The following is a 25,729-nucleotide window of genomic DNA, read 5'->3' as shown; positions in this document are numbered from 1 at the left end:
AACACTGATCTAGATTACTGGTGTGTATCTGCAGGCACACAAATGCCATACTATACAGTGGTCCCTCAACTTACAATGGTAATCCATTCCAAATGGACCATCGTTTGTTGAAACCATCGTATGTTGAGGGATCCGTGCAATGTAAAGTATAGGACAGTGGTCTACAACCTGCGGACCTCCAGGTGTTGCAAAACTACAACACCCAGCATGCTCGGACAGCCAACGGCTGTCCGGGCATGCTGGGAGTTGTAGTTTTGCAACATCTGGAGGTCCGCAGGTTGAAGACCACTGGTATTGGAGGTTATACTCACGTGTCCCCGCCGCTCCGGACCGTCACTGCTCGTCACCGCTGCCCTGGATGTCGCCTTCCATCACTGTCGCCGCATCCCCGGGGTATCCCCGATGCTCCGGCAAGGCCTCTGCTTCCCCAGCTTCCACGCTCTCCATCGCCGCCATCACGTCGCTACGCACGCCGCTCCTATTGGATGACGGGACGACGTGCGCAGCGACGTGATGACGACGATGGAGAGCGCCGACGATGCAGGGGATCCCGAAGAGGAGATGACGGAGCCCCGAGGACAGGTAAGTGATCGTCAGCGGACCACACGGGGCACCGTAAACGGCTATCCGGTGGCAGCTGAAGTAGTCTGCGCTGCCGGATAGCCGTTTATGCGATGGCCCCGACATACAAAAGCATCGTATGTTGATGCTGCCTTCAACATGCAATGGCCTCTGAGAGTGATCGTATGCTGAAATGATCGTATGTCGGGGCCTTCATAGGTCGTGTATTGATATTATACAGCAATATGTTCACTGTATGGGGGACATCACAGCAACTATACGGTGTCCATTTAAGGACATTGTCAGTCGTAAGTGGTAACTCCGTACCGCGTCAGGCGAAACAGCGTCCCACCTCCTCCCTTGGACCATTCTCTGTCAGGCATCAGCCGACACTACCTCCTCCATCATCCTAAACTCCCTCATCCGAAACTCTGTCATCCCTCAGATGAAAAACCTTCCTGCCGTGTAGCAGAGCTGAGTCAGTGTCGGCTCTCTGCAATACCGGTTCTGCTGTACATGTTATTCAGTGTCGGCTCTGCTATACAGACTCTGTATCACATGTGGTGTCTGTAGTAATCGTACAAGTTTGACAGGTTTGACTCTGGTATACATGCTGTGCAGCATCGGCTCTACTATGCGGCAGGAAGTTGCGTCTGAGGGAGAATCGTATGAGGCATGATGGCGTTTTAGACGAGGGAGTTTCGGAGGAGGGGCTTGTGGTTGAAGGATGACGGTGATTGGTGTGAAGGAGAAGGCAGGACGCTGTTTCGCCTGACGGAGGACGGAGTTGCGACTGATGACTGACGTCGATTGGTCCGAGGGAGGAGGCAGGACACTGTTTGGCCTTACGCGGGACGGAGTTACGGATGACGATTGACGATGTCCTAAAATGGACGCTGTACAACTAGTCTACCCTCACTAGCTAGGGGACAACTAAAAATTTGAGATGCATACTTCAAATGGGGAAAACTGGTGAAGAATGCCATTTAGATGTTTTATAATATCTAGAAATGGTGCTTCCCCTCATGTACACACACGATAACTTGATGAATTCCATTTGTATGCCCTGCTCCTTATAGAACTGTACAAGAAAAAAATCTACCTAAAATGTATTGTAAATAGCCTGATACTTAAAAAAAATTATAAACAGTATATTTTTGTAGCCCAAGAAATAAAACAGTTACAGCAGTTATGTTTGCAAAATGATTACAAATATTTGGTCAATTAGAAAATAATAAAAACGAAACAACCTCCAAAGATCTTGTAGGCGCCATTATGATGCGTATAAATATATAGTAGTGCAGCTCACTTACTCCCCGAGTACCTTGCTAAATCAAAAGGAACTCTTCTAACAAATAATGAGTCTAAAGGGGGAGGAAATGTTTTCAAGTGAGCATTATTAATGTTTCTAGATGCTTAAAGGGCTCACCGAGTGGCTAACTGTAAAGAGCATTTTTATGTCGATATTCTGAAGATGTAGTACAATCTATTCACCACTATAAGGTTTATGTCATTGAAACTTTAAAGGGGTACACCGGTGAAAAACATTTTTTTTCATATCAACTGGCTCCAGAAAGTTAAACAGATTTGTAAATCACTTCTATTAAAAAGTCTTAATCCTACCAGTACTTATCAGCTGGTGAAGTTGAGTTGATCTTTTCTGTCTGACAACAGTGCTCTCTGCTGACATCTCTGTCTGTCTCAGGAACTGTCCAGAGTAGGAACAAATCCCCATAGCAAACCAGACAGAGGTGTCAGCAGAGAGCACTGTTGTCAGACAGAAAAGAACAACTCAACTTCAGCAGCTGATAAGTACTGGTAGGATTAAGATTTTTTTTAATAGAAGTAATTTACAAATCTGTTTAACTTTCTGGAGCCAGTTCATATGAAAAAAAATTTCACCTTTAAAGGGGTACTCTGGTGGGGAAATTTTTTTTAAATCATGTGATTCAGGCATGTGTTTTTATTTTGTTGCTATATTCCCCAATTTTTTTAGATATAACAGTTTGACAATTAATTTGTCTGCAATTTTCCCTGAATAGTCAGATGGGTGTGAACATATGAATATGAGGCTGAGGGGGAGTGATGACAGCCTCATACTCTCACACCTAATCAGGAAGGGGTGGGGTGCCTAACAACAGAATTAATAAAAACAACATTGTAATCAGGACATGAAGGCTACAAAATGAAATAAAAAAACATACTAACCCTTGGCCAATTGGAGTCAGAAAGTTAAACAGATTTGTAAATTGCTTCTATTAAAAAAAAATCTTAACCCTTCCAGTACGTATCAGCTGCTGTATGCTCCTGAGGAAGTTATTTTCTTTTTTAATTTCTTTTTAGCCTGAGCACAGTGCTCTCTGCTGACACCTCTGTCCATGTCAAGAACTGTCCAGAGCAGGAGAGGTTTGTTATGGGCATTTGCTCCTGCTCAGGACAGTTCTTGACATGGACAGAGGTGTCAGGAGAGAGCACTGTGGTCAGACAGAAAATAAATTCAAAAGGAAAAGAACTTCCTCTGGAGCATACAGCAGCTGATAAGTGTTAGGTGTGATGCTGCGGCCAGACATGCTGGTCGTGAGCGCACTCCTGTCCTGGCTCCCGGTGTCGGCAGCGCCGCTGTCCGCATGTCGGGATGCGGGTGCAGGCGTCCGCTGGGCCATTGCTCACTTATCCATGCTCCTGCTCCCTCTGTCTGTTTCTCTGAAATTTAAAGGGCCAGTAAGCCCTTAATTGGTTCCGCTGCTCGCTGACCTTATAAGTGTCAGTACTTTCTCTTTACCCCTGCCGGATCGTTGTGCCTTGCTGCCTTAGAGAAAGCATTGCTGAAGAGTGTCCTGCTTTACAGTGAACCAGACCTCTTTGCCATGTGTCCTGACCAAACTTCTGTGCTGCCTGTCCTGACCTCCTGCCAGTCCCTGATTACAAGTTCATCTAATTTCTTCTGTGCCACGCTTCGCCTCAGCTACCTTTTGTGGACGAGTCGTGCCAGGGGTAGCGACCTGGGAGCCGCCTATCGCAGCAAGTCCATCCCGCTTTGTGGCGGGCTCTGGTGAAAACCAGCGGCTCCTTAGACTCCGCTCCCTGGTTTGGCTTACGCCATCGTCCACTTCTAGTACAGCGGATCCACACCACCTGCCGTTACAATAAGTACTGGAAGGATTAAGATTTTTTTAATAGAAATCATTTACAAATCATTTTTTTTTCTGGCACCAGTTGATTTAAAAATAAAAACCACTGGACTACCCCTTTAAAAAAGGCCAATGGTCAACATGTTTTTTTATTTCATTTTGTAGCCTTACAATGTTGTTTTTATTTATTCTGTTTTTAGTCACCCCCACCCCTTCCTAAGTATGAGGCTGTCATCACACCCCTTCCTAAGTATGAGGCTGTCATCACACCCCTTCAGCCTCATTTTCATATGTTCACACCCATCTGACTATTCAGGGAAAAGCACAGACAACTAAATTGTAAAACTGCTATATCTCAGAAATAGGGGAATATTGCAACAAAATAAAAACTGTTGGAATCACCCAAGGCTACACAATGACATAATTGTGTGATTTTTTTCACACTGATCACATGTTCTATTTAAACTTTATACAACCAAAAGACTAAATATATTTAACTTAATATTAAAAACAAACTTAACACACATAAGCAGGAAACGGACGGATTGCTTCCTGAGCATATCTACAGTTTGTTATTGCAATTTAACCCAATGCGTTAATGTGAATATTTAGCACAATATAGAAATAAAGCAGCCCTAAGAGTTAAATGCTAAATTCATTTTCCTTTCAATACTTGTATTGGAGCTTACCTTGAAATATCGCTGCATTCTGAATTATCAGGAACTTCAGCTTGGCACTAGCAGCTTGAATGAGCTGCTCCATGTTTACACGAGAGGCGACTTGATATCGTTCTTCCATCTTCTTTGAACAACATGTTGAGGTTTTCGTGACACAGACTTGTAGATCTGATCCTAGAAGAGTAGAATGTAAATATTTACCAGAGCGTTCACTGAAAGAGCTCTACCCAAACCCAACAAATACAAAGAGGCTCAACACAGTAAATATATTTGTGATTTTTAACTTCCTCCAAATAGTAACATTTAAAAATGTTGTTTTTTTATGTTATGTAAATATTTCAGTGTTTTATTAAAGGGGCTTCCCGTGTGCCTTCTTTGTTGCTGTTGCTAATCAGAGCTGCTGGGGGGCAATGTTAAGGGTTCAATCACACAATGGAAATTCCAAGCAGAGATCCCAAGTGCAGCAGACGTTGCTGAAATGAATCAGCATAATTCCAAAACGCGTTTCCAAGGGGATATCGCTACCGATACATAGGAAGAGAACATGGGCACTTTTTTGTTTAAAGTTTGTAAGTTGATTGCCAGGGTACTTTACTTGTCAATCAACATGAGATCAGCTGATGCGATGCGGTACTGGAGGAAGGTGTGTCTATAAGAAGTGCTTTGCTTATATTGTTTGTTTTGCAGTTAAAAAAAGGCAACATGCGAAAAGCATTATGTGTCAAGTTGTGTCAAGACCATTTCTTACTATATTGACTCTAATAAGTCCACAGTGCACTGCACCTAAGCCTGATTCGCCACTATGACGGCTCAGAAATGTCCTGTCGCCATTGAAAGCAGTGCAATTTCAGGTGGAATTCCAATGTAAGTATTAACAAGTCCATTCTTACAGCAGAGTACGGAACTGGACTCGCAGTGTGCACAGCGCTGTTCCTGAATAAACAATGGAAGGCTGTTGCTGTTGGGTGGAAATTCTGTAGTGTGGATTGGTCTATATCCCATTTTACATAGCAGCCTGTTATTAGAAGGAGTCTTCTCAGCTATATTGTCATATGTTACTGCTAATTCTATTGGCTGCTCTGCAGTAAACAGAGGATGAGAATACAGACACCTGGTTATGGGAAAAGTGACTGGGCATGCGTGTCCACCAGCACGTAGCTCATTGGGTGAACAAGCACATCACTGTAAAATGTGAACACCAGCCTACTCCATATTATGTAAATAAGTGTATGAACTTTTCACTGGAACTTTCATGAGTTTTTATACGAAATTTGATTATAATTTAGTGTTTTATTTACATTAACATAATATTCTCCACAGGATAACCCCTTTAGACTATGCATTACAGTGTTTTCTTTTGGTGTTTAACCTGATAGACTGGGTTAAAGTGCGGGTGAACAGACCAATGCAGGGTCTTGGACTGCTATACCTACCTGCAGTCCGGAGCCCCAGTCCCCCAGTCCAGCGCTGACTTGCGCTTTGAGGTGGGCCCGCCAGCTAGATTTAAATATTCATAAGCGCAGGTCACAAGAGTGTTCATGAGTGCTCACATGACCAGTGGTTATGAATATTTAAATCCAGTCAGCGGGCCCGCCTCAAAGTGCAAGTCAGCCCTGGAAGAGGGGGACATTTGGAGGATCGGGGCTCCGGACTGCAGGTAGGTATAGCAGTCCGAGACCCCGTGTCGGTCTCCTGTTCACCCACACTATAACCCGGTGTATCGGGTTATAGTGCGGGTGAACGGGTGACCGTTTTCCTTTAAATGTAACATGAATTTTTACTGCCATTTTAGAGAAGGCTACTAAAAAAAAAAAAATCCCAGAGAAAAAAGCCATAGTTTCACAAAAATGGTAGCCATGTCGACAGTAATGCCAAAGCACAAAGTGAACAATTTTTAGAAACCGACCACATTCAAAGAAAATTGCCTATTATAGTTATAATTTTGTGCAATTAAGAGTTCTTTCCATTGCATAAGTTTTCATTACCACAAAATTACATTTCTTCCCATTACTAATTGTTCTGCTACGACGCGTCATTTAACACCCCCAACTTTCCAAACCTATATATAAATAAATAAAACAGTAGGCCGCAGTTTGCCTGTAGGTTCAAGATTGCAAACACAGTATGATCACAAAAGGAATTAGATAAGCATCATAAAAATGTGCCTCAAGTTCTCCGTCACCATAGAAACATTACAAGTTCAAATAATCGTTTAGATTGTTTAAAGGAGCAGATCCACGCAGACAACATAAAACACCCAGGCGTACTACATGACGGCCTAATTGGCTTTGCTAAATAATTTAGTGCAATATCTGCCTAATTTTTATTTTCTTAATTAAATAGCTGACCTTCTGTAGGTATGGGAAGTTATAATAGAGGAGAAACACTCTAGGTAAAAAATTTCAGTGTAAAGTGCTATGTGCCCCTGACATTTTAGGACATCACCGTCTTGCCATAGTTTTTTATCTTCTCGGCACTTCCTAATTTTCTACTTTGTAAACCATCTGCTTCATACAATGTAGTAGTAATATACTCCTCATAATTCAGCTCACGGCCCCAGAAATCTCTATAATCTGGCATAAAACAAAAACTAAACAAATTCTGTAACAGGAACCCATGTGACACATTTGATCTAACACACCGGTTCCACAGTAGGTCTTCAGCAGTTCATGGTGGGCCTTGGAGACCTTATTTGCCTTGATAATGATTTTCAAGAATAAAAATAAAGTAAAAAAACGGTTATATCTTATTCAGTACCTAATCCTGATCATTGTGTAAGAAAGTGTCCGGCACTCCAGGAATGTGGGTAAAACCCAGCTTGCTTTATTGAATTATAGAACCAAAGTCACATACAGATATCTTGTCTGACGCGTTTTACCCTCTCTGAGGCGTAATCATAGACTGACAAACATTACAAACCACATCATTAAAATACATAGACACGGAGTCACATGATTCATTATATCATTGGTATAAAATCAAGGCAAATGGAAAACCCGGAGGGGGAATTATATACATTTACATGGCATAGACCTTAGTTCACACTCATATGAGCAGCAGGACAAAAACCGCATGTATAAACTTCAATTGATTTAAGACTAAAACATGTATGCACTGCAACACTATATAGTAATGATATACTAAAATATATATATATATGTAATGTGCAGTACATGTCATCAGACATCTCCTTGAAAAACAAGACTAAACAAGATAAAGGTATTATAGTTGTTCTACTCGGTCATACTTATCATCCAGAGAGGGTGAAACGCGTCAGACAAGATTTCTGTATGGGATTCGGTCCTATAATTCCATAAAGCAAGCTGTGTTTTACCCACATTCCTGGAGTGCCGGACACTTTCTTACACAGTGTTCCTTGATTAAGCCAGAGGCGGGAATGGCTGGTCCGCAGCACAGGTGAGGTGAGAGCCAGCAGAGAGAGGTGAGCAGATACAGCACATGCACTAATCCTGATCATGTACATATAACTTTTATGTCTCTATCAGCCATATTTCACTAAAAAATAGCATATTACAGCTGCTCAATGTCTTTCTCATCGTCCCAGAGGGAGGGGGGGTGCTATCTTGCCTGCACTATGATGACTCCTCCCCCTCCCTCACTCTGCTGACTCACTGCTCTGGGGAGCCTGGCAGCCCTGCTTTGTAACCCTTTCCTCTCTGGTTTTATGCTGTACTGTCACGTACCGGCAGGACTGGTAGTGGATCCTCTGGACCAGAGAGGCGATGGCGCGGGTTGTACCAGAGGACCGGTTCTAAGTGGTTACTGGTTTTCACCAGAGCCCGCCGCAAGGCGGGATGGTCTTGCTGCGGCGGTAACCACCAGGTCGTATCCTCCAGTAGCAACTCAACCTCTCTGGCAGCTGATATGGCGTGGTACACAGGGAGAAGGCAGGAGCATAGTCGGATGAAGCAGAGGTCAGGGCAGGCGGCAAGGGTTCACAGGCAAGTAGGCGGTAGCAACGGGTTCGGCCACAGGCAAGGCAATACACACAATAGGAACGCTTTCTCAGAGGCACTAGGGCACAAAGATCCGGCAAGGGCAGGAAGGGGCAGGTGCCTTTTATTGGGAAGGCAGGGGAAGTGAGGAACCAGCACACCAATTACCGGTGCGCTGGCCCTTTAAATTTACTGAAGGTGGCGCGCGCACGCCCTAGAGAGCAGGGCCACACGCGCCGGGAGGCAGAGATGGACGGCGCAAGGAGCGGGGAGCCAGGTAAGTGGAACTGGGACGCGGCGCGTGAACGGGGGCCAGCCATCACAGCAGTGTGACTGACCGGGAGACGCCGGGATCCCGGGGCAGAAGGCTGAGGTAACATGTACACACACATGATTGTTGGAGATGGCCTGTACTAAAGACAATATGGTGAGTATTTTCTGTAAAATTTCATTCTGGGCACTACACTTTATAAGTATAGTGCCCCTGACAGCAGGTGCTTAGAGACTAAAGGTGGAGAGAGAAGGGGTTGAGAGGCCCTACCCTAACTCCTTTATAATGGCTTTCTGATCTTCATTCTAAGTCTTTGATTATGGAGCACATTACATGGGCCGATCATGGCCAGAAGAGGCCGATATTGCCCCTGTGCAATAGGCCCAGTAACCAGCCAATGACTGTAACATGCTAAAGGCTGTCCGGGCATGCTGGGAATGTTAGTTTTGCAGCAGCTGGAGGCCCTCTGGTTGGAAAACACTGCCATATTATGTAGTCCATTGCCAGATTACAAGTTACTATAAACACTAGTGCAAATTATTATCAGGTTCCGCTGAGAGATTCTATCTTAATAGAGGAGATCAGTTTATCAAAAGTTCCGCTTGGCCTGTGATGCTAGAAAAATTTCCATTATCTACTAAGTCATTTCAGCTTTCTATGAGTAAACTCACATTTTTTCCTATACCTTTCATGCCACAATCCTTCCGCAGGGATAAGAAGAAATTGCTAGGTATAACCTCTTATATTAACAATATGTTAAAATGTAATTAGATAAAATGGAGCAATTTGTGAGCCTCCCTTTAAAATAATAGAGGGCACACATTAGTATTCTGATAATGGGATCCCGCAACTGCTAGAGATTACTCCTTTGCCTAGAGCTAAATGTCCTTACAGTTCGCACCTATTCACTAGAGCTTTTTGTAAAATTAGATTGAAATGGTGCAGCCACAATGACAGGTGGATGAAACGCTGAAGAACATCTACACTTTTATTGCAAATATAAGAAAACTCATCACTAAACCACCTGAGTATGTGAGGACGGAAGGGTACCAAAATTAAAATGTTAACAGAGAATAACGCTATACATTCACGGGCCACTACAAAGCTATGAGGCAGACATTCATACATGGCAAGGGAATATTCTCATTTTCCTGGCAATGTCTCTAAGGCCTCTCTCACAATGTTTTTAGGGTCCTTTCTCAATGATTTTATTTCTCTTGGTATATTTGAATAGTATGCCATTGTGTATTTTCTAAATTATTTTGGTACTTTTACTCACATATTCAATTTTGTCTTTTGTATGTTCGGTGTTCATACCTATAGAGGGAAAGCAACGATGATGCTCTCATCCTCATATCCAGTCCTCATATTCTGTCCATGTATCTCGTCCTCATATCCCGTCCTTATCATCTGTCATCTCCTGACCTATCATCCCATCCTCACATCCTGTCCTCGTATCTTGTCCTTATATCCCATCCCCATATCCTGTCCTCATATCCCGACCTCATATCCCATCCTCATATTTATATCCCATCTTCATTTTCTGTCATCTCCTGACCTTATATCCCATCCCCTGCACTAACTATTCTCTGCTCCTGCATGCCGGACAGTTAAATCATACTTTACCATCATGTTGTTCCAGCTGCAGAATGTTTAAAAGTCCTGTCCAATCTCTGCAGCCAGAAAGTAAGGTGATCAAAACTGTACCAAAAGTCCCAAATATTTTCATGGGACTTCAGACAAAAACCTCAACCCTCACAAATGGGGATGAGATAGGGTTGATTTAACTTTACTATATTTTTAGATTACATATAAGTAACATGTGTGGTAAGTGTCATCAAAATAGTCCCAGCCATTAGGAAGGTATATTTAACATGTATATTTAAATGGATAGATAGATAGATAAATACATAGAGAAACCTGTGCAAAAACACAAGAAAAAATACCCATACCTAGAGCATGCCATTGTGCTGAAGGACCCCACTTTCATTACTGCACAGAGCAAACTCACTCTGTGCGTAATGTCGGGCGATACAGGGGCTGGAGCATCGTAACTTCACGGCTCCGCCCCTCATGATGTCCAGGCTCCGCCCCCTTAATGCAAGTCTATGGGAGGGGTGTGGTCGTGACGTCATGAGGGGCGGAGCCGTGATGTCACGATGCTCCGGCCCATGTGTCGCCTGTCATTACGCACAGAGTGAGTTTTTTCTGTGCAGTAATGAAAGCGGGGTGCTGCAGCCGAGATCCTGGGGGTCCCCAGCGACGGGACCCCCGCAATCTGACATCTTATCCCCTATCCTTTGGATAGGGGATAAGATATCCTGGGGCGGAGTCCCCCATTAAGGGTATGTTCACACATACAGGATCCTGCGCAGATTTCATGCACAGGATTTGTAACTGCGGATTAGAAGTTGTGCTCAGTCATTTAGTTTACATTGAAATCTGAAGCAGAAAATACTGTGCCTCAAATCTGTGTGAATGTACCCTTAAGTGATGTCACAGTAAAGGGACAATATGCAGTGATGTCAGAGTACAAGAGTTATACATAATACACACCGTGATGTCACAGTACAGAGATAATACACCCAGAGATGTTTTGTACAGGGATAATACACACAGTGATGTCACAGTACAAGAGTAATACATAATACATACCGTGATGTCACAGTACAGAGATAATACACCCAGAGATGTTATTGTACAGGGATAATATACATAGTGATGTCACAGTACAGAGATAATACACAGTGATGTCACAGTACAGAGATAATACACACCGTGATGTCACAGTACAGCGATAATACACCCAGAGATGTTATTGTACAGGGATAATATACATAGTGATGTCACAGTACAGAGATAATACACAGTGATGTCACAGTACAGAGATAATACACACCGTGATGTCACAGTACAGAGATAATACACCCAGAGATGTTATTGTACAGGGATAATACACAGTGATGTCACAGTACAGGGATAATACACACAGTGATGTCACAGTACAGGGATAATACACAGTGATGTCACAGTACAGGGATAATATACACAGTGATGTCACAGTACAGAGATAATACACAGTGATGTCACAGTACAGGGATAATATACACAGTGATGTCACAGTACAGGGATAATACACAAAGGGGGAGATTTATCAAAACCTGTGCAGAGGGAAAGTTGTCCAGTTGCCCATAGCAACCAATCAGATCGCTTCTTTCATTTTTAACAAGGCCTCTGCAAAATGAAAGAAGTGATCTGATTGGTTGCTATGGGCAACTGGACAACTTTTTCTCTGCACAGGTTTTGATAAATCTCCCTCAAAGTGTATTTTGACGGATTCAAGAAACCATTTAAAGGTAATGTGGCATGGTTAGTTTTTTGTGGTGGTCAATAATTTATCAATAGCAACTTTGTACATTTATTTTTCGCAATCTCTTGTCAGCCCGGACCACACTTGTCTACATCTAAGCTACTTTGCTATTTGTGACGAATATGCACCTTTTTAATAAATGTGCATGATGTACGATGGGGCAAACGGGGTAAAAAGAACTTTTCAAAGGTGCACACAGACAATAATAAATTCATCCCTTTGTGTTTTCAGAATTAGCTGCAAACTTTCTGAGCTCTCTGGGCTTAACATTCAAGTGTATTATCCAGAATATAATCATTTTTCGCCTTTCAGTTTTAGGTTTATACTTGCAGTTAATGAACTCATAATATTGAAGTGGCTCTAGAACAGCAAAATGTCTATTTGTACAAGGTATGATAGGTATAAGGACAGAAAAAGAACACTAAGGACTCCCTAAAACACCTTTCTTCATTGATCCTCTTAAAAGCAGCAATTAGATGCAGGCAGCAAGATGTACCCATCTGGCAAAAATAACAGGCCCTTAAAAACATTATAGGAAGGAAAACAGGAAAGCAGCAACAAAATTCAGAACATGCACACATTTGTTTGCCAAGAGACAAGAGGACTTTGACAATTCTATAAAGAAATCAATTGTTCCAGGTTATAGACATTGGGGGAGATCTATAAAAACCTGTCCAGAAGAAAAGTTGCTGAGTTGCCCATAGCAACCAATCAGATCGCTTCTCTCATTTTTAAGAGACCTTTCCAAAAATAAAGGAAGCAATCTGATAACCAATATGGACTATGGGCAACTCCGCAACTGATAAATCTTCCCCATTGTCCCACAATGGCTCTTTATCCAACATTGGCCAATCCAATATACAGTGAATGCTCCTTAAAGGGGTACGCCGCTGCTCAGCGTTTGGAACAAACTGTTCCGAACGCTGGAGGCGGGAGCTTGTGACGTCATAGCCACGCCCCTTCAATGCAAGTCTATGGGAGGGGGCATGACGGCTGTGACGCCCCCTCCCATAGACTTGCATTGAGGGGGCGGGGCGTGATGTCATGAGGGGGCTATGACATCACGAGCTCCCGGAGCCGGCTCCAGCGTGCGGAACAGTTTGTTCCAAACGCTGCGCAGCAGAGTACCCCTTTAAGAAGACCACCAAAAATTGCATTGAAAAGTTGTCTTCTATGGAGGGTGGTCTTTTCACATTTTCATTTATAATTTTAGCACAAGGCCACAATATAACAGAATGTGAAAAAAGTGAAAGGGTATGAAAACTTTCCAAATGCATTGTATGTCACAAATAAGGGGTTGAAATGTACGTGTCCAGACAAAACGAAAAATGTGGTGTAAAGAAGCCTAATCTGCAATTTCCAAGAAAGCATTGCCTGCCCTATAAGACTTCTTGGCTTTTTTTGATATTTTTTTTGCAGGACTAGCATGGGTAGGATGTGGTCTGGTCATTGGATGTGAGCAATAACCGCTATTAATACCGTGCATACGTACTAACTTGGCATAAGTAGAGGGCAGGTATGCTCACCGGAATCCTCAGCACCACTTCTCTAGGGAGGGGAATCATGGGTAATGTAGTTTTCATATTATAACAAGAGTTACTTGATACTCTCTTCTAGTCTGCTGAGTTCAGGATCTTCACCGAAGGAAGATACAGAAGCTACAGGGATCAGAAAAGAGGAGGGAACTAGCAGTAGATACTAGATTGTGGCTTTTGTTAAACAACATTTAATAAGGGAAAAGCCCTTAAGATAAACTAACCCAATGAGGAGAAGGGAAAAAACACAACCAGATCCAGAGGCAATACTGATAATTTATTGACAGACTGAGGCTGGATTCACACCACGTATTTCAAGTACGGTTCCCGTAGTGCTGGGCGGTATACCAGTTCATACCGAATAACGAAATTTTTTTCCTGCACGATATGAATTTTTCCCATACCACAATACCGGTTGGGCCCCCCTCGAATGAATGAATTATCAGCCACAGCACGCTGTCCCCCCCCCCCAGTTTATCAGCCCAGCGCTGCGCTGTCCCCCCACATCAGGGAACTAATCATATGTGACCAGCGAGCGCTGCTTCTCTCCCCCCCCCCCCCCGTTGCCCCCCCCAGCCGCTGTGCTGTACTGTACTATCCTTCAAAAATAAACAAAATAAACTTTAACTCATCCTCCTATGTTCTCCCGTTGCTCAGGAACCGGCCTCACGGTCCCTCCTCTGCTCTTACTGCTTCCTGGGGATGGGAACGTCACAGAGCCATCAGCATATCACTGGCCGCAGCAATGTCCCACCTCGGCCGGTGATAGGCTGAAGCGTACTGTCATGTAAATCACCTGTTCATATAAAAAAAAAATTAATCATCCATAGTAACCAATATGTTAGATCTTTAAACTAAAAAAAAAGGGCTTTTCATAAAGTAAATTAGTGATGTGATTGGTTGCTATGAGCAACTCGGCTAATTTACATCGAGGCTTCAGATAGACACGCTATACAGATTGGTAATTTTTGTTCCTTTGTGCTGCTGTTGTTCACAATGTCAACTTGATGTATTGGTCAGGCTAGGTTGTGCACGCCATGATGTGGTAGTCAGGTATAGTTATGCTATTAAGATTGTGTGGCACATCGCATTTTTTTTTTTAAGGTACAAAGAAATTCTAATGAATTTTCTTTGAGTAAAAAGTTACACATAGTACTTCATATTTTTGTTTTTGTCAAAAAGTTGTGCATACTCAATTGCGAAAGTATGTACCCTACAAATTGCTATTTGTGGTTGTATGTAAACAAATGGATCGATGTTGTCCTTTTTTTTCCTTTCAAAGTCTTAAATGGACCAGTACAATGTTAAACTTTAAGGTGTCCTATTTTTTTTATATTTTAAATTGCAGAAATCTAGGAAAGAAAAAGCTACCCATTATGAAGTGGACCCATCACTTTTTGCAACGGAGGATGTGATACATTATGTACAAGAAAGACCATCCCTATGGGATAAATCACACAATATCATACACAAAAACATAAAGATTCTAACCTATGGCTTCCTGTAGTTTTTCATCGTAAGTCATGAAATCTGGGAAAATGTTTATATAAATTTCCTCCCATCTCCTTCGCGTGCATGGGTAAAACGAACAAAGCAATCTGGGTAGTTGCTAGTGGCAATAGTACAATAGTACATGTACTGTTAGGATCTTGGTAGTAAAAAATATTCTATCTACATTCACCAACACTATTGATGCAAAAGAGCTACTGCACTGTATTCAATTTTTACTTTTTTCAATTTCAGAACAACTTTGAATACTGGAGCTCCAACAACATCTCCTCCACCTGAAGAAATAGACCCAGAGGAGGAGCCACACACTGTTGAAGGAGGAACCACAACCAAGCAATGATAACAAGTGGTCTGCGCTCCATCATCAGCCATCCACATTCATCCAAAAAATCTAATGTGTCACAAATGTTTAAATGTTTCCTAGATGCAATTGAAAAATTAGAAGACATGTGCACTACAACATTTTTACATATGGATGTGAGAGTAATGCGATTGTGGGTATTGCAGATGGCTCCATATTTAAAATGAAATTGTGAAGGACCACACACGCTTGAAAGACTCTGTCCACAGATTCAGGCTTGACTTGTATGCTGGTTGTTAGAACACACAATTCGTTAGTTAGAATACCAAAGGAACACTACACATATTGGCATACACAGGTCAAGCGGTAATTGAAGACGCTGTGGATTCCGCCTTCTCCCCGAGTATGGCTCATCAGCCACAATTATATGGGGCAGTGCAGGTCCATCTGTACCAGGTAGTGGTTTTGTGTCAGGGATCTGGAAGGTGCCAGCATACAGAGCCTTACCAAAATTAGATTCCTTAAAAACTCGGGCATCATTATTTTGACCATAGGCCCCAATTTCAACTGCCAGAAACTTGTAACTGGCATCACAAATTGCCAAGAGGATTATGGAAAAGTATTTTTTATAGTTGTAAAATTGGGATCCACTTCCTGATGGCTTCCTGATCCTCACGTTTGCCATCAAGGGCCCCAATACAATTAGGGAAATTTGCATGCCTCCAAAAACCCTCGGCAGCAGAATTCACATAGCGGTGGTAGGTGGAGGAAGATAATGGGACTGAAGGTTCCTCCATAAAGCCTCACATGTTTCCGAAACCAACGTAGATATGGTGGATTACACCATTCGGAACTGGTAATGGAGAGATGGGAATATCTCTCCACTGGCCAGAAACCTAAGAGCAAATATAGAAAAAAAAAACACACACACACAATTGATAAAGGCATAATGAAAATTAAAAATGAATAAAATAAAAACAAATCTAAAGAATTAGCAATCACTGCCACCCCAACATGTTTGTACAACTGATAGCTTCACTATATATCAATCTGAAAAGATAGTTGTGTCTCTGGTTGGACTTGAACCACCAACCTTTACTGTTTTAGTCTGAATGTGCTAACCAACTGCACCACAGAGACTAGACTAACTTTCCTATTTGATATATTGTTGAAACTATGTTAACACAACGGGTGGAATTTCTAAAAAATTGTTTATTAAAAAGTTGTAGAGTTACCACTAGCAACTAATCAGATTCATTTATACATTTGTGTTATTTATTAGTTTTTTATATAAAAAATTTGGGAAAAAATTGGTTGCTATGGGCAACTCCACACCTTTGGATATGTTTGGAAATATCTCAATCAAAATTTGAACCTTTAAAGGGTACCTCTCATCAAAAAAACGTTTGATATATTATAGATTAATGTATGCAGAATAACTTTACAATTGCATGTTATTAAAAAATATGCTTCTTTCTATTTAATTTTCCACTTTGAAGAAATGACCACTAGGGGTCTCCCTACCAGTCCTGGCAGCAAGCATTTCAGACTCATGCTGGAGTCCTAAACACTACGAGCTGCCAGTCTGCTTTGTTCACAAAGGAGAACACTCAGAGCTGCCAGCATGCTTTGTTCACAGCCTGTTTGGCTGTGAACAAAGCAGGCTGGCAGCTCTGAGTGTTTAGGACTCCAGCATGAGTCAGAAATGCTTGCTGACAGGACTGATCGGGAAATATACAATAGAAAGAAGCATATTTTTCATTAACATGCTATTGGAAAGTTATTCAACATTCATTAATCTAAAATATATCAAACGTTTATTTGATGAGAGGTACCCTTTAAGCAACAGCCAGCAATATAATAGAGTGGTTGCCTATAGCAACAAAGCACATTGCTTACAAAAAAAAATTTGAAAAGCAATGTGCTTTATTTCTATGGACATATGCACCACTTGCACCCTATGGAACTGTTCCAAAAACACTACATTATGAGGATAAAAAGCACTACTGTTAAAGTACACACTATAAGCTTGGCTTTAAAGAAAAAAAAAAGGTTGAAATCATATCTTAGCATTGCCAGCCAGCCCAGGACTATTTCGGAAACAGCTGGAGGTACACAGATTTTGGAAAACATATATAGCCTATACACATTTATAGAAAAACAATCCTCCTATTGCATAGACTAAACGGTGTATATAAGTATTGTTACCTGGGGGCCACCACAAGGCGCTGTTCTGGCGACACTGCAATCCTGAAGCGCGAATCCTGGCGCTGGATGTAGTCCCAAACATGCTCCAATAAGACATAAAAGCTAGAAGGGGCCATCTGAAGATAGCGCTGAAATTTGTCCGGAAACTTTCGTAGCTGGACATATAGTGCCTCAAATGCACCAAGCCGTGTCCGAATGGCATTAACCTGGTGCACCCAATAACGACACGCCAATCTCCTCTGTTCATGCTCCCTCTCACGCAGCTCTAAAAACTGCATGCGCAAAATTGGCACGATAATCTTGGTAGCAAAGACAAATAGAGCAAAAAACGCATGAGCTCAAGAAAAAAACTGCTCTTCTGTCTCTCTCCAACCTAGCAAGGCAAGACCACATGGAAAACCCCTCCTAGTTCCCTGGGGATTTCAACAAAACAAGATTAACTTTAATTAAAAATTAACAAAATTGCATAAAACGGAATTGGATTTTATTTTAAAAAAAAGTATGGAACCATATGCAACCAAACACATTTTTAAAAACAGTATACGATTAAAAAATGCATACTGTTTACTTTTTTTTACGGTTCCATACGTTTCTGTCCATTTTTCAATAACAAAAACGTGATGTGAACCCAGCCTGATTATAAAATAAGGATAGGCGTTCCCTCCTCAGTGATAATGCCAAAGGTATCAAAGCAGTCAAAATTCTAAGCATGCCCCACAGCTCGGGACTGAACTTCATCTCGGGAAATGAGTTAATTCAGTCTGTAATTAGCAGCGTCAGCTCATTAAACTTACTTCAATAATTCATGCTGAAAAGTAATCTTACAAAGCCGGGAAAGTGGAGATTTGAAGAATAAGTCACAGTACAACCAAAAGTAAACCTCTCTAATTAATCTAACACAGAATCCAAATACTACACTACTACTACTCACAGAAACCAGCTAATGTCCTTCATTTTCTAAAACTGAAACATAAAAGTTGGAATCGGATTCTTCCTATGAGCAATAGTTTTTTGTCTGCCCTAGTTTTTATACACTGCTCAAAAAAATAAAGGGAACACTAAGATAACACATCCTAGATCTGAATGAATGAACTAATATGAAATACTTTCGTCTTTACATAGTTGAATGTGCTGACAACAAAATCACACAAAAATTATCAATGGAAATCAAATTTATCATCCCATGGAGGTCTGGTTATGGAGTCACACTCAAAATCATAGTGGAAAACCACACTACAGGCTGATCCAACTTTATGTAATGTCCTTAAAACAAGTCAAAATGAGGCTCAGTAGTGTGTGTGTGGCCTCAACGTGCCCGTATGATCTCCCTACAATGCCTGGGCATGCTCCTGATGAGGTGGTGGATGGTCTCCTGAGGGATGTCCTCCCAGACCTGGACTAAAGCATCCGCCAACCCTGGAAAGTCTGTGGTGCAGCGTGGCGTTGGTGGATGGAGCGAGACATGATGTCCCAGATGTGCACAATCGGATTCAGGTCTGAGGAATAGGCAGGCCAGTCCATAGCATCAATGCCTTCCTCTTGCAGGAACTGCTGACACACTCCAGCAACATGAGGTCTAGCATTGTCTTTCATTAGGAGGAACCCAGGGCCAACCGCTCCAGCATATGTCTCACAAGGGGTCTGAGGATCTCATCTTGGTACCTAATGGCAGTCAGGTTACCTCTGCCAAGCACATCGTGCTCTCTGACAAATGCCAAACGTCCTGCACAGTGTTGGGCTGTAAGCACAACCCCCACCTGTGGATGTCGGGCACTCATATCACCCTCATGGAGTCTGTTTCTGACCGTTTGAGTGGACACATGCACATTTGTGGCCTGCTGGAGGTCATTTTGCAGGGCTCTGGCAGTGCTCCTCCTTCTCCTCCTTGCACAAAGGCAGAGGTAGCGGTCCTGCTGCTGGGTTGTTGCCCTCCTACGGCCTCCTCCACGTCTCCTGGTATCGCCTCCGTGCTCTGGACGTAAACTTTCTTGCCACAGCTTGCATTAATGTGCCATCTGGATGAGCTGCACTACCTGAGACACTTGTGTGGGTTGTAGACTCCATCTCATGCTACCACTAGAGTGAAAGCACTGCCAGCATTCAATAGTGACCAAAACATCAGCCAGGAAGCATAGGAACTGAGAAGTGGTCTGTGGTCACCACCTGCAGAACCACTTCTTTATTGGGGGTGTCTTGCTAATTGCCTATAATTTCCTCCTGTTGTCGGTTCCATTTGCACAACAGCATGTGAAATTGATTATCAATCAGTGTTGCTTCCTGAGTGGACAGTGTGATTTCACAGAAGTGTGATTGACTTGGAGTTACATTGTGTTGTTTAATTGTTCCCCCTCCACGGTATTAAGAATGGGGCCCAACTCTCCCCTTGGAGAGCTCCTTCCAAAACAAAATGGTCTTGAAAGTTCTGCAGCCAGTGATTAGCAGAGTGGGCCGTCACTCCTGAGACCAGTTTGTCTAGGAAGGTGGGGGCTGGAGCGCACTGAGGTAAGAGACAGGCCCCGTTCTGGAGATTGTGGGGGTTCTAGAAGTCGGACCTTTCACAATCGGACACTTATCCCCATCCTGTGATTCTTTGCATCTCTTTGTTCTGGCTAATAGGGATGGGTCTCAAACTGGTGTCCCAACAGACTGAGAAGGTAAAGCATGGGAGCTAACGCGCATATCTTTCTCCTAATATGCCAAATGCAAGTATCTTCCACATGAATACCTATAACTAGTGAGCCTTTTTTGTTGTTGCTTAAAATAGGCTTCACTTTTACAATAATTGTTTGTATTTCATATAATGCCAACATATATTCCAGCACTATACAGGGATTTCAATCACTCAAAGTCTTAATTTCAAATTTCTATGTTTTTGGAGTTTTTGTTTATGTAGAAAAACCAAGTTACCCATAGAGAACCCTCACAATCACTGGGAAAAGGCACAAGGAGCACATGTAGTCTTTGGTTGAGCTCAGGACTCCAGTGTCGCAATGCACTGAATCACCATGTCAACCCCCTGGGCACTTTGGAAATATGCTTAGACCCCACTAATAGTTCAATATACAGTACAGAAAAAAAGAGTAGAGGTACAAAACAAGAAAACAATTTATATAACCATATAATGGAGAACGCGTTTTGAGGGTAGACCACTAGTGTTGCTCGCAAATATTCGCAATGCGAATTTTATTTGCAAATATCGCATATTCGCGATTTCACAGTACACATCACAGTGATCACCCCTCTCTGCTTCCAGCTTGTGTGGTGTAAGAGGGCTCTAATACTACTGTGTGAGACTGGCGTGCGAATTTGCATATGCAAATTTTCGCATAAGCGAATTTTTGCTTATGCTAATTTCTCTATATGCTAATTTTTTATATGCTAATTTTCGCATACTCGAATTTTCGCATATGCGAAAATAAAACAGGAATATGCAAATTTAGCGAATATATGACAAATATTCGTCCATATATTCGCGAAATATCGCAAATTCTAATATGGCCTATGCCGCTCAACACTATAGACCACCCTCTTTTCTAGGTCCTTAAAAGGGGGTCCTGAAAAGACGATGGTCTACCCCTAAAACATAATGCCCATTATCTAGTTAAATCACTTAGACCCTTTCTTTTACTCTTCCTCTGATTTGGGTCTATTAATATTAGTCTTGCCGGTCAGCGCCTCCAGCATCTTCTTTTATACAATTCTTCTGGATTGTCCTTATGTCGGTTGACACTAATAGAATATCCATAAGACAAGCAGACTGATTAGTTATCACAGAATCTAAAGTACAAGGTCAAACAGAGACTGGAGCCATTCTTCTGAAATCCATCAAGTTATAGGTAAGTCACACAAAAGTCCACCAAAAACAGATTCCAAAAAATAGAAAAGGATATGTGCAAAAATGTCCCTTAATATATTTTATGGAAGATAAAAAGGAAAGTAAAGGCTATCTAATGGTACACATTCCACCTGTGTCTGTGGTCGGCTAGTTACAGCCCTATACAGTGACCCCTCAACCTACGATGGCCCCGACATACGATCATTTCAGTGTACGATGACCTCTCAGAGGCCATCGCATGTTGAAGGCAGCATCAACATACGATGCTTTTGTATGTCGGGGCCATCGCATAAACGGCTATCCGGCAGCGCAGACTGCTTCAGCTGCCACCGGATAGCCGTTTACAGTGCCCCGTGAGCTCCGGTGATGGTCACTCACCTGTCCTCGGGGCTCCGGCGCGTCCTCTTCGGGATCCCCTGCATCGTCGGCGCTCTCCTCCAACGTCATCACGTCGCTGCGCACACTGTCCCGCCATCCAATAGGAGCGGCGTGCGTAGCGACGTGATGGCGGCGACGGAGAGTACGGATGCCGGGGAAGCAGAGGCCTTACCTGAGCATCGGGGACACCCCGGGGACGCAGCGACAGCGATGGACTGCGACATCCAGGGCAGTGGTGACGAGCGGTGACTGTCCGGAGCGGCGGGGACAGGTGAGTACAACTTCCTTTACCAGTGGTCTACAACCTGCGGACCTCCAGATGTTGCAAAACTACAACTCCCAGCATGCCCAGACAGCCGTTGGCTGTCCGGGCATGCTGGGTGTTGTAGTTTTGCAACATCTGGAGGTCCGCAGGTTGTAGACCACTGTCCTATACTTTACATTGCACGGATCCCTCAACATACGATGGTTTCAACACACGATGGTCCATTTGGAACGGATTACCATCGTATGTTCAGGGACCACTGTACAGGGGGGGCTCATGGTGCCAATACAAAGCTCTATAAAGCTGTGCCATAATTGCATGTGACTGTTAAGTGTCCTTATTATCTCATCATCCTCCCGACACAGCTAATGTGATATGTCTCAGACAGGAATCTCGGATTTCTGAATTCCAGTCCACACATGCAAACAAATGAAATCTTCAGCAGACATCTGTAGAGGCTAAAACTGCTTCATTTGGGGAATTTAAGAACACGAAAATGATGATAATAGTCGACCACCAAACTATTTCATGCAAAAATATATATATATATATATTTTGTAAATATTTGAAGGGAAAATGACATCATCTTAAATGATGCCACAGCACATGTATTGAAATATGTATTAAAATTGTGTAACATCCTTTTCTAACATCATAAGACTCAGCTTCATTAATAGATTATGTTTAGCGCAACATAACAAGCGTGCCCTATGACAGTCTGGGGTGAAGGAAAGGCTGCCGATGACTATGAACAGACGTAAACCAGGCAATCTCAGGAAAGTACACCAGAGAGATGTCACACAATAGGCCATCGGTCAAGGATTAAAGACCCGTTTTTATCTTTGATCATTTTTAACTGAATATAATATATTACTAACTAAATGGTATGTCCCTGAATGGTTGTGATCGTCCAATAAGGAGCTGCTGGGTAGGTGGGGTGTAATGTTCCTTATAATGAGAATCTGTGTAGGGTTTTTTTTTTTCCCATTTTAAATGAAGGTAAAATCATTAAGAAACATTTAAAGGAAGTTTGTCTGTAAATTTATGCTGCCTGGGCTAAGAGCAACATCAAATCCCAACAAGATTCATCTTTACTAGGTTTAACTCTGAGATGCTGCAGCTGAGGCATGGCACCGGTGAAGTGTCTGGGGGGCAGTCTCTACAGGTACCTCTATCTTTCTGCTCCACTTGTTTTGATTAATAGATTTCTCCTGGTTTTATAGATCGTATTTTTCGCCGTATAAGACGCACTTTTTCTTCCCCAAAACTGGAGGGGAAAAGTCGGTGCGTCTTATACGGTGAATACACACCTATCGCGGCGGTCCCTGCGGCCATCAAAGGCCGGGACCCGCGGCTAATACAGGACATCACCGATCGCGGTGATTCCCTGCATTAACCCTTCAGACGCGGCGATCAAAGCTGACCGCCGCATCTGAAGCGAAAATAACACTAACCCCAGCTGTTCAGTCGGGCTGTTTGGGACCAACGCGGCGTCCCGAACAGCTTACAGGACACCGGGAGGGACCCTACCTGCCTCCTCGGTGTCTGCTCCGTGCCGGGATCCCCTGTATGGCCGGCGCTCTCCTTCGTCGTCATCACGTCGTCGCGCACGCCATCCTGTCATCCAATAGGAGCAGTGTGCGTAGCAACGTCATGGCGGCAAATCCGGGCAGCAGAGACGTTCTGGATTACAGGGAACACCCCGGGGACGCGGCGACAGTGATGGAGGGCGACATCCAGGGCAGTGGTGACGAGCGGTGACGGGTCCGGAGCGGCGCGGACACGTGAGTATTACCTCCTATACCAGAGGTCTTCAACCTGCGGACCTCCAGATGTTGCAAAACTACAACTTCCAGCATGCCCGGACAGCCAACGGCTGTCCGGGCATGCTGGGTGTTGTAGTTTTGCAACATCTGAAGGTCCGCAGGTTGAAGATCACTGTCCTATACTTTACATTGTATTTGGTTCAGAATCTTTATTTCCTAGATTTTTATCCTATAAAATTAGGTGCGTCTTATATGCCAGAGCGTCGTATATGATGAAAAATACGGTATATAGAGGGAGACCTATCAAGCTGAGCCGGGCATGGAGGAAGTCAGGGAGTCTGCACCCTGGACACTTTCATGGCAAACCTATCTGTTGGTGATGTCAGGATTTCATGTTGGCCATGGTTCAGGTTAAATAAATCTGCTGTCATACCCACTTTATTATACGTGCTGGGTGTTGGTTGTCAAGTATGTTTAAATCCCACTCTGCCTCTTAGAAGAAAACCTACAAACTGACACTATAGCCAAAATTAATATATAAATAACAAATGTTATTGAATACCATACGGACTTAAAAAATAATAAAAAAAATGGAGCAGCAAAATCGACTCACCGAAAATATTACCATATGGGTTGGATAATAACATAGGAATAAGAAACAAATCTATCAATAATATAGGTTTTATACTGCACATTAGTATCCATAAGGCTATAAAAGAGTTAAAGCATACATGAACAAACCAAAAAATGTGACTATAGTGCCCACCAAAATTCTATTGCACATGATAGTTTCCAATAATCCATACGTAGGATAACAAGGGGGGGAAAAGGGAGATGGTATAGGTGGCTGGAAGGTGAGTGGTGGTGAATATTCAGGGAGATGGCAGGGCGTCAAGACAGAGGGGCTTAAGCTGTATATGACCACTGTTCCTCTCACCCCTGCAAAGGCAGGTACAATCAATCACCCAGCTGTCACATCCACCACTGATACCAGCATGCCTTACCCCCAGCTCTGGAGTCACCCCAACGCCGCTTCTCTAATAATGCTTCCTCAGGGAGTGGTTAGATACACCTAGATGAAACTATTTATACACCCATTGACCAACAGAACAGAAGGAAGTACAAAGGCGCGATGTTACCTGTGTGCTAGCGATGACCGGGAGTGGCGGCTGCCCCTCTGCCTCTTGTTACACAATTATGGGGGAGATTTATCAAAACCTGTCTAGAGGAAAAGTTGTCCAGCTGCCCATAGCAACCAATCAGATCGCTTCTTTCATTTTTAACAAGGCCTCTGCAAAATGAATGTATAGAGATAGAGAAAAGACAACCGCATACGGCGCCTCGTGTATTAACCTTGGTAGGCTGGCAGAACTAACAGCAATGTGCTGTCTTCAGGGACCAGTACCGTCCCTTCAGATCTGTGCTCACCTTAGAAAAGAATAAAAAGAGTGTATCGCCCCACTAAAGGGGTACACTGATGTGGATAGCTGCTGCTGGGATGAGGTCACCGGACCACGTATATAGACGAAGTCCTGGGTAAGTGCAGGAGAAGAAGAACAAAAGGACCTCTGGAATCCTGGCGCTGTCAATCAACACATCTAGACGGTGTATTGTATTGTGAAGGAAATCTTTGGCCACAAACGCTCCTTGACATTTCCCTCTAAAAGTTTGGTGCACACCTGTCCTCATCTCCTCCAGGAAAAGAGGAGATGAGGACAGGTGTGCACCAAACATTTGGAGGGAAATGTCAAGGAGCGTTTGTGGCCAAAGATTTCCTTCACAATACAATACACCGTCTAGATGTGTTGATTGACAGCGCCAGGATTCCAGAGGTCCTTTTGTTCTTCTTCTTCTGCAAAATGATAGAAGCGATCTGATTGGTTGCTATGGGCAACTGGGCAACTTTTCCTCTGGACAGGTTTTGATAAATCTCCTCAAATGTGTGGATCTGCAATGGTCAGAGGTG

General features: G+C 43.0%; 1 protein-coding gene and 1 long non-coding RNA gene across 2 annotated transcripts in view; one reads left to right on the top strand and one right to left on the bottom strand.

Moving 5' to 3' along the window:
• Window positions 1–25,729, bottom strand: part of GPC3 (glypican 3) — a 534,194-nt gene that overhangs the window by 475,130 nt on the left and 33,335 nt on the right. The window contains exon 2 of the mRNA XM_056538460.1: window positions 4,382–4,543. Within this exon, the coding sequence (XP_056394435.1) occupies window positions 4,382–4,543 (162 nt within the window). The remainder of the gene's footprint in view (window positions 1–4,381; window positions 4,544–25,729) is intronic.
• Window positions 11,897–16,390, top strand: LOC130290609 (uncharacterized). Its single transcript, XR_008847647.1, has 3 exons — window positions 11,897–11,952; window positions 14,850–15,017; window positions 15,245–16,390. It is a non-coding gene; the product is annotated as an uncharacterized LOC130290609 (long non-coding RNA).

This window comes from Hyla sarda, chromosome 9 (assembly GCF_029499605.1).
Source record: "Hyla sarda isolate aHylSar1 chromosome 9, aHylSar1.hap1, whole genome shotgun sequence".
NCBI classification, from domain to species: Eukaryota; Metazoa; Chordata; class Amphibia; order Anura; family Hylidae; genus Hyla; species Hyla sarda.
Note: the sequence above shows the minus strand (reverse complement) of the source record. Positions and strands in the feature narration are given on the sequence as shown.